The sequence below is a fragment of the Neoarius graeffei genome, chromosome 25, assembly GCF_027579695.1.
Source record: "Neoarius graeffei isolate fNeoGra1 chromosome 25, fNeoGra1.pri, whole genome shotgun sequence".
Classification (NCBI taxonomy): Eukaryota; Metazoa; Chordata; class Actinopteri; order Siluriformes; family Ariidae; genus Neoarius; species Neoarius graeffei.
In genome coordinates, this window is record NC_083593.1 from 22,713,737 (window position 1) to 22,723,306 (window position 9,570).

Sequence of the window (9,570 nt, forward strand, 5' to 3'; positions counted from 1 at the left end):
TGTGTTACTGCTTACTGATTTTTTTTTTTTTTTAAATGTAGAAACATTTAATTTTTTTATTTTTGAAGGCACGTTTGCTCTACAGCAGTTCATTGCATGTGCCTAAGACTTTTGCACAGGACTGTGTATTTAAATGCACGTCATTTTAAACAACTTATCCATACAGTATATTATTGATGTTGCTTCTGTTTCATAGGCCTGAAGGAGCACTCTACCAAATGTTTAGGAACCAGTTCCTGTCCTACTCTATGTATATAAGTAATATGGCTTATTTTAAGTCTCATTTCTATCAGAATCATATTAAGAGGTTGGTGTATGTGTACAGAGGCACATTTCACACTCGTATACCACACAGATTTCGTCCAGTTTCTTCAGTACTACTACCAGAGTGGCTGTCTGTACCGGCTTCGTGCCCTGGGAGAGAGACACAACATGGACCTCACTGTTGGTGAGCTATAGTATACTGTAAATGTTTTTCAGTATACTGACACATTCTGTTAAGAAATATAGGCATGCATTGTGATTAACATGTTATACCACAGAAATATCCAGATCTAATGTCAGTAGGGGTAGGGTTGGGTGGTGATATGGCTATCTTGCACTTTAACAATTCAGCATATCAGGGAAACTTTGGCAAGCATTACAGACATTTCAGTACAGTCTAATGACAGTCTAACATGGCCTGCACATACCTTTTTTTTTTTCATTTCTAGTACATCATCAGTATTCAGAAATGATACTCTTTCTGTCTTGTTCATGTCCTTAATGCTTGCTTGTCAGTGAAAAAGGCATGTTTTCCCATTCTTCAAAATGTAGTGCATTGTATCACATTATATCACATCTGATTGTGCCACAACATACTGAGTGCCAATTCTGTGTACTCAAACATCCCTGAATTGCATCTAAGTTCTGTTAAAAAAATCCCCATAGTTTTTGTAAACAAACAGTATATCCATGTCCTGTCCTCAGAGGGATTTCAGTCCTGGATGTGGAGGGGACTAACTTTTCTATTGCCTTTCCTTTTCTTTGGCCATGTGAGTATCACAGTCGCTTTCTCTTTGTCAGTATGTACTCTAGACTTAAGTGGTTCAGCATACTATTACCCCGTTCCCACTCACAGTGAAAAACCATAAATGTTCCGTTATTATGCAGTAATAACTTTGAGGGGCAATGAAAATGTATCTTCTCCATGTTTTTATCTCATAGATCAACAGATTTTGTATGTGAAAGGGGCTATAGTCACCTACACCTGCAGCATTTTAGTAATAATGTAGTACACCGTAGCATAATTAGAGTACTGGGAGTGGATTTTGGATGGCAAGAGGACATGGGGGCATTTGCGGTTAAAATGTCCTTTATACTAATGGATTTTTTTTTTTCATTCTTTGTGAAGGTAAACCTGTAGAGCTTCTCATAGGCCAATTTATAATCGTTCAGCATGGATTATTTATAGTTGTTTAAAAATTGTATGTAAATGGGTATTTCTAAATACCTAAACATGATGATATATTTGTGTCTATCAAGTGTAATCAGAATAAAACTTTCATTCATTCATTCATTCATTCACATACATGTCAACCTTTAGTTACCCATGCCCTTACAAAATCTGTACTTTTCCCTTACATACACCCATGAGCCCTTATACATGAGAAAAAAATTCCAATATATAATCCAAAGCACCGATTGTTTTATTCCACATTATACACTCTTATTGTAATAGGCATATTTATCACACTGCATCAAGTTAAAGGGATCAAATAAGCATGTACTGAATAAAAAGAAATTTTAGATCCCAGAGAAAACTGAATTAAAAAGGACTATATGTACAGTCAAGTAAACAATATCTACTAAAGAGAATGACTGAACTATAAACTTTAATTATTTAATATACATTGTATCAGTAATACCAGAATTATTGATGTAAATTTTGCAAATAAAATGTACTAATATTAAATAGTTCATAAAAATTACACAAAGTTCTATTTGACAAGTGTTGACATCACCTACAATATCCACCAAAGAAAATTACTTGAAATATAACAGCAGTACTAAGTAGGCATGTTAATTAAAATAGTAGGTTACATATAATGAAGGGGCAGCACAATGGTGTAGTGGTTAGCGCTGTCGCCTCACAGCAAGAAGGTCCGGGTTTGAGCCCCGTGGCTGACGAGGGCCTTTCTGCGCGGAGTTTGTACTAATATGTTGTCCGCGTGGGTTTCCTCCGGGTGCTCCGGTTTTCCCCACAGTCCAAAGACCTGCAGGTTAGGTTAACTGGTGACTCTAAATTGACCGTAGGTGTGAATGTGAGTGTGAATGGTTGTCTGTGTCTGTGTGTCAGCCCTGTGATGACCTGGCGACTTGTCCAGGGTGTACCCCGCCTTTCGCCCGCAGTCAGCTGGGATAGGCTCCAGCTTGCCTGCGACCCTGTAGAACAGGATAAAGTGGCTAGAAATAATGAGATGAGATGACACCTGTAATAAATTATATATAATCTTGTCAAACAGTAAATGAAGGTTAGTAAAAGTTCCATTTGAGAAAAAAAAGTGTTGACACCACAAGCAGTGTTGGATCCAACTAAAGATGACTGAACCACATCAAGTATATTATGTAAACAAGGATAAGTGAAAATATTAATAAATTTATCAAGTTAAATTGAAAATCTTCCCAGTAATTTATAACAAGAATTTAAATCTTATTCCTTTTTGGAGTGTTCTTTGTTGTACAAAGATGTTGCAGATTTGGCACTAGCTATGTCATCACTGCTTGGGTAGCAGTTGTAGCTCCTCATCACAGTTCATGTTAATTTGCAGATATGCAGTTAATGTGTCTGCAGCCATATTTTTTCTGTACTCAGTATGAATTTTCCTAACCAATGAAAAAGCCCTCTCACTATCTGCATTGCTATGTGGGAGGCACAGCAAAGCAGTAAAAAGTTGTTTCAGCATTGGAAACCTGGCAACACCCAGAGCAGTTTTTACATCGAAGACCTTTCCCCAATATACATCTATTATTTTCCTGGTCAGTAAAAGAATCAGAGCACGGCAAATGTTAAATTTGGTGTTAAATTGCTTTCATCCCCTACTACACATTTTGGAGACAGGTGGTAACTGTCGTTACCACCATTACTCTTCAAATAATAATAATAATACAGTTTATTTATAAGTGCCTTTCAAGGTACCCAAGGACACTGAACAGTAAAAAACAAACAATAAAAAGCAAAACAATAGAATAACAACAATAATAAAATAATAAATCAATAATAATAATAACGTTATTAAAAATCAAAGAGAAAAGGCCAAGCTAAAGAGATGTTTTTAGCTGTTTTTTGAAAGAGGACAGTGTTGAGCATTGGCGCAACGCTAGTGGCAGGGCATTCCACAGCTTAGGGCCATTTACACTGAAAGCCCTGTCACCCATATAGCAGAGCCGAGAGTTAGGGACTGCTAATAGGTGGACATCTGTGGAGCGAAGATTTAAGTAATTGATATGGAGTTAGGAGATTTGATAAATAGGGAGGGGCCAGGTTATGTAGGGATTTGTAAACAAGTAAGATAATTTTGTACTGAATGCAGTATTTAACTGGGAGCCAGTGCAGGTTGTATAGAATAGGAGTGATATGATCCCAGGGCCTGGTGTGAGAGTACCCTAGCAGCTGAATTTTGGACATATTGCAGCCTATTTAGTCACTTGGCTGGGATGCCATCGAGCAGGGCATTGTAGTAGTCCAGTCTTGAGGTGACAAAAGCATGTATAAGCGTTTCAGCTGCAGATGAAGTCAAGGAGGGACAGAGTTTGGAGAGACTTTTCAGGTGAAAAAAAGCTGTTTTAGTGATACTTTTAATGTGTGAGTCAAAAGAGAGAGTAGAGTCCAGAATAACACCCAAATTTCTTACTTCAACAGTAGTGGAGGTGAAATAACCAGGAATAGATGGCTGTGAGTGCTCCAGTTTTTTCAAGATAGAAGGGGTGGAAATGAGGATGGCTTCTGTTTTGTCTTGATTTAATTTAAGAAAGTTCTGCACCATCCAGTTGTTAACTGCATTTAGACAGTTGACAAGATTGGATGGAGGGAGTGGGTAAGAGGGTTTGGTTTGAATATAAATTTGGGTGTCATCTGTATAACAGTGAAAGTTAAGCCCATAATGCTGTATTATGTGGCCAAGAGGAAGGATGTATATTACAAATAATAAGGGTCCCAAGACAGAGCCCTGAGGGACACCATGAAGGAGGGGTGATTTAGGGGATCTAAAGTCTCCAATTGACACAAACTGTTCTCTCATGGTAAGATAAGATTTTGAACCAGGCTAAAGAGGAACCAGTGATGCCAAGCAGAGTTTCTAAGTGGCTCAATAAAAGATTGTGACATACAGTGTCAAAAGCTGCTGTAAGGTCGAGGAGAACAAGTATACTGACATGGCCAGTGTTAGCAGCTAACAGCAAATCATTGACAACCTTGACCAGGGCAGTCTCGGTGCTGTGCATGGCCCTAAACCCAGACTGAAACTTCTCCCAAAGATTATATTGAGTTAAATGCTCTTGGAGCTGATTGGCAACAATACACTCTAGGACTTTTGCAATGAAGGGAAGATTGGAAATGGGGCGATTTAATTTTTAAAATCATCAATAGCTGCTCCAGGTTTTTTCAAGACAGGAGTGATAGCTGCTGTTTTGAGAGCCTGAGGGACTAATCCAGTTGAAAGGGACGAGTTTATTATCTTAACCAGCAGGGGACAGAGAACTGGCAGGCAAATCTTGACCAAAGAGGTGGGCATAGGGTCGAGGAGACAGGTGCTAGGCCTGGATTTAGATACTAATCCGAAGACATACTGCTCATCAACTAATGAGAAAGCAGAGAAAGATCCAACTGGTGGTGGACAGGAAAAGGGGACATTAGAGTGAGTGATGGAAGTGGATTTGATCTGCTTGTATATAGAATTGATTTTATTTTGGAAAAATTCAAGAAATTTACAACAAAGATCAGTGGAAGGAGTATGAGGAAAGTTTTTAGCAGGCAAAAGAAGTTTGTTTACAGTAGAAAAAAGCGCTCTAGGGTTTCCTTGGCCTCTGGAAATGATGGTGGTGTAATAGCTGGTCTTGGCATCAATTAGAGACTCTTTGTAGGCAGAGACATGGTTACTGTATGCTAGTGCATGAACTGTCAGGCCAGTTTTACAACTAAGTCTCTCCAGCTGCCGATCACTGATGGTGATTCTTCTTCATTCAATACTTTTCCAGTTTACTGACTACTGATGGTAGTAACGGGTGTTGGTCATCTGTGTCTACATATAATGTCTATCAGCAATTAAGACATGCAGTTAGGTTAACGTGGGGTGGCCTTGGGCTGAAGTGCCCTTGAGCAAGGTGCCTGACCCCTGACTGCTCCCCGGGCGCTCTAGTGTGGCTGCCTACTGCTCTGGGTGTGTGCGTGCGTGTTCACTGCTTCAGATGGGTTAAATGCAGAGGATGAATTTCACTGTGCTTGAAGTGTGCATGTGACAAAGGTTTTTTTCTTCTAAAACGTTTAGGGAAGCGAAACCAGAAATCTCCGGGTAACTACAGTTGCCGTTGTATAAACAGCGACTCCCAGGATCGCCTCCCTAAATGATCATGATAATGGAGGAAGCTTTCCTACATGCAAACAGTAAAAACTTAAAACAAAAAAACACAAATGTTTACCTGTGCAGTCTTTGAATTGGGAAACATTTTTTTTCGCTAGCTGCGAAAAATGGTCTGCCACAGTCGGGGGGGATGTTGTGTTCCACGAGAAATTGGCAGAACATAACTTCTGCAGCCGTCACAGAAGTCTGGGCAGTCTGAGCCGATGTACTTAAATGACCGAGAAAACCACGTGCAACTATAAAACCACATAAATCGAAAATAGTTCCATTTCATTGGGCATGCGTGTTTGAAAAAATAAATGGTGGATGCTAAGAGAATTTTCTCGGAGTAATGGAAAAAATCTCTGATACAAAACGTAATTTTCCCATATGAAAATCAGTGTACGCCATATTAGCCAAAAAATTGCATTTTCCCGTACAAAATACGGGGAAACCGTATAACTTGACATGTATGCATTCATCTTCAACTGCATTATTGTGGTCAGAGTTACAGTAACACTGGATGCAAGGTCCAGTGTTCCTCACAGCGCAGAAATAAACTTTGGCATAACTGCCAATCCTAGCATAGAATTTATTGCAAAATGTCAGATTATACTGTGTCATAAGATAAAGATTACATTCAGTGTATGACTGTCACTTTTCTTATTTTCTCCTGTGTACTTTCAGTTTTGGCAACTCTACAATGGAATCACACTTTTCCAAATGGCTCAACTGCCAGAATGGAAAGAGTGGCAGGTAAGACATAACAATATTGCAACAGTTCAAGCCTCTTGATATTGTAGCTACATCAACCTGTTTTTAACCTGACCAAAATGTACAGAAAATCACAGTATATTTAAAATTATAATATAAAAAATAAAACTAAACTGAACTTCCAATTTGTTGATGCATGAAAAAGTAGAAAGAACAACCCTTTGTCACATAGTACATTACACATCGTACAATTTCACAGCACAGTTGGGGTCAGAGTACAGGGCCCAACAGGGGCAGCTTGGGGTGTTGGGGCTTGAACCCTGACATTCTGCTCAGAAACCCAGAGCCTTAATCATTTATCCACCAGTGCCCAAGGACAGACTAAAAGAAATTCAAGTTTGTTCAGCAAACCACTCTGATATTAGAGCAACACTGATGATCTATACTAGCAGAAGTACAGTCAGTATCATGTTTTTTTGAGTATTCTTTTCTTTACATTTTTTTAATGTGCATCATGTCCCTTTCCATTTTACAGGTCCTTATGTGTGGCTCCACCTTCCTTGTGCTGTTTATGGGAAACTTCACCACCACACTGGGTGTAGTTTACCAAAAATACACAAATAAGGACAAAACAAAAGATTTATGAATGAAAAACACTTCTAAAGTCTTTGTACACAGAGAATTTTTTTATACAAATGTTTATATGCCCTTAGTTGTACTGTATAATATTGCGTGAAGTTTAAGCTTTGTCACTCTTTACTGTACCACAGTTATAATGTGCTTTAGTAATTTACAGACTTTAATTTAAAATGTTGCATGTAACATGACAAAGTTAATGTTGAATGTTAATACGGTTAGTATGAAAAGAAGTAATGTGACACTTTATACACTGTGCTCCATGATTATTGGCACCCCTTCTGAAGATTAACAAAAAAGGGTAGAAAAAGTCCACCTTTTGGTGAAGTCGTTTAATCTCATACTGAAAAAAATGAGAAATCCAATCTTTAATTGAAATAAATTTATTCAGAGAAAAATAAATCCTCATCAAGAAATAATTATTTTCAACAAAAACGTGCCACTATTATTGGCACCCTGGAAATGATTAAGACAATGTAACTCAAGCATGTTTCCCATTGAAATTGTATTTTTGAGTTCAATGGAGTGTGTAGGAACTGTCAAGCTGTAATTCATGACTTCCTGATTAATTGGGGTACAAATATGAGGTGACAAATTATTTTATTCATCCAGCAACATGGGAAACATAAGAGAACTTAAAAACCAAATGAGGAAGTGTGTTGACCTTCATAAGTCAATAGCTATTAAAAAAAAAAAAAAAGCTACTTGCCTGAAAATGTCCATTTCTACTGTTAGGGCAATAATAAAAAAAAATTGGACACCAATTGGAACTGTTACAAACTTGCCTGGAAGATGACCCAAGTTTATTTTGCCCTCATGTACAGTGAGGAGGAGGGTAAGGGGGGAATCCCCAAGAATCACTGTTGGTGAATTACAAGAAAAAGTAAAATCTTGGGGTTTTCAAGTCTCCAAAACCAACATTACGTGCCACCTCAATGCCAACAGGTTATTTGGAAGGTTTGCCAGAAAAGTCTTTTCTGTCAGTTAACCACAAACATAAACGTCTGAAGTTTGCGAAATGCTACTACAACTCTGACTAGAACCATGTTCTATGGTCTCTGAAGTAACAAAAATGGAGCTTTTTGGCAATAAACACTCAAGGTGGATTTGGTATAAAAAGAAGAATGGCTATAATGAGAAGAACCTGATACTAGCTATAAAAAGTTCTGCGATGTTTGTTTGTTTGTTTGTTTGTTTGTTTGTTTGTTTTTTTGGCTGTTTTTTCTCCAAAGGGCTTGCAAACCTTGTTGGGGTACATGGCATCATGGACTCCATGAAATATCAGGACATTTTAAATCAACATCTGGCTGCCTCTGCCAGGAAACTAAAACTGGGCAGGGTTCTCCATAAAACCTGAAGTAGCTGGCTAAAAAAAAAAAGGTGACAGCAAAACCTCCGCAGCGTACCAAAAGCGCACTAATGCTTGGGGGCATACCCCCCCAGAGAATTTTGAAATTTACATACCTTATGGTGCATTCTCAGCTAATAAATTGTTCATCATTTCCCTGTAAAATACTTGCAAAATATGTATGAAATTTCCCTCCAGATGTCTGTGTGCTTGGGTTTCTCAGTTATCTTCTGTAGTATGCTGATTCTGTAACATAACTACATGGTGTAACATTACTACATACAGTATGCTGCGACGTGGTCACGTCGTCTGGTTCATCTAATCAGAGTGTGAAAATTGATCAACAAATACGGTGTTGCTTCCGGCCACGTTTGATGCGAATCAAAGACAATTTTGTGGTGAAATAAGTGGATTTGCAGCAAATTATGGGCAGCAGAGATTATATAAATCACTTGAACATCGAAAGGCAACTTTTTATTTTTTCTGGGATCGAGTAGCTGGCGCAGACCATCTGTGTAGGCAGAGAAAACTGCCGGTGCTTGTGGGCATCTCTGCTGAGTCATCATTGGATCTTCCAATAGGACAATGATCTGAAGCATATACCCAAATCAACACAAAAATGGTTAACTGACTACAGGATCAAGCTTCTGCCATGGCCATCTCAGTCCCCTGACTTGAACCCCATTGAAAACCTGTGTGCTGAAGAGGAGAAGCACAAGAGAGGGCCTCGGACCCTGGATGATGTGGAGAGATTGTGTAAAGATGAATGGTCTCAGATACCCTGCTCTGTTTCTCCAACCTTATAAAATGTTAAAGGAGAAGACTCCGTGCTGTTTTACTGGCAAAGGGAGGGTGTACAAAATATTAAATGCAGTGGTGCCAATAATGGTGGCACATGTGCGTTTGTTGAAAATGATTATTTCTTGATGAGGAACTTGTTTTTCTGTGAATAAATTTATTTCAATTAAAGGTTGGATTTTTCTCAATTTTTTCAGTGTGAGATGAAGCTACTTCACCAAAAGGTGGATATATATTTTTTTCTCTAACCCTTTTTACTGATCTTTATAAGGGGGGCCAATAATCATGGAGGGCACTGTAGCTCCTCACAGTTTGATCCTGAGTGTCTGAGCACGAGTTGCTTTGTGTGCAGAGTTCTTCACATGCCAGTGTAGTTAGTAGATTGGCTACCGTAAATTGCCATAGGTGTGAAATGAGTGTGTACACGGTGCCCTGTCATGGATTGACATCGCATCCAGGGTGTATTCCAGGGATAGG

General features: G+C 38.7%; 1 protein-coding gene across 2 annotated transcripts in view; it reads left to right on the forward strand.

Moving 5' to 3' along the window:
• The window catches only part of tmem120aa (transmembrane protein 120Aa), a 53,533-nt gene extending 44,269 nt beyond the window's left edge, over positions 1 to 9,264 (forward strand). For both annotated transcript variants that reach the window (XM_060908653.1, XM_060908654.1), the window contains 5 exons: positions 197 to 258; positions 356 to 448; positions 970 to 1,034; positions 6,285 to 6,353; positions 6,847 to 9,264. In XM_060908653.1, the coding sequence (XP_060764636.1) occupies positions 197 to 258; positions 356 to 448; positions 970 to 1,034; positions 6,285 to 6,353; positions 6,847 to 6,957 (400 nt within the window). In that variant the 3' untranslated portion in view covers positions 6,958 to 9,264. The remainder of the gene's footprint in view (positions 1 to 196; positions 259 to 355; positions 449 to 969; positions 1,035 to 6,284; positions 6,354 to 6,846) is intronic.
• Positions 9,265 to 9,570: the final 306 nt, after the last annotated feature.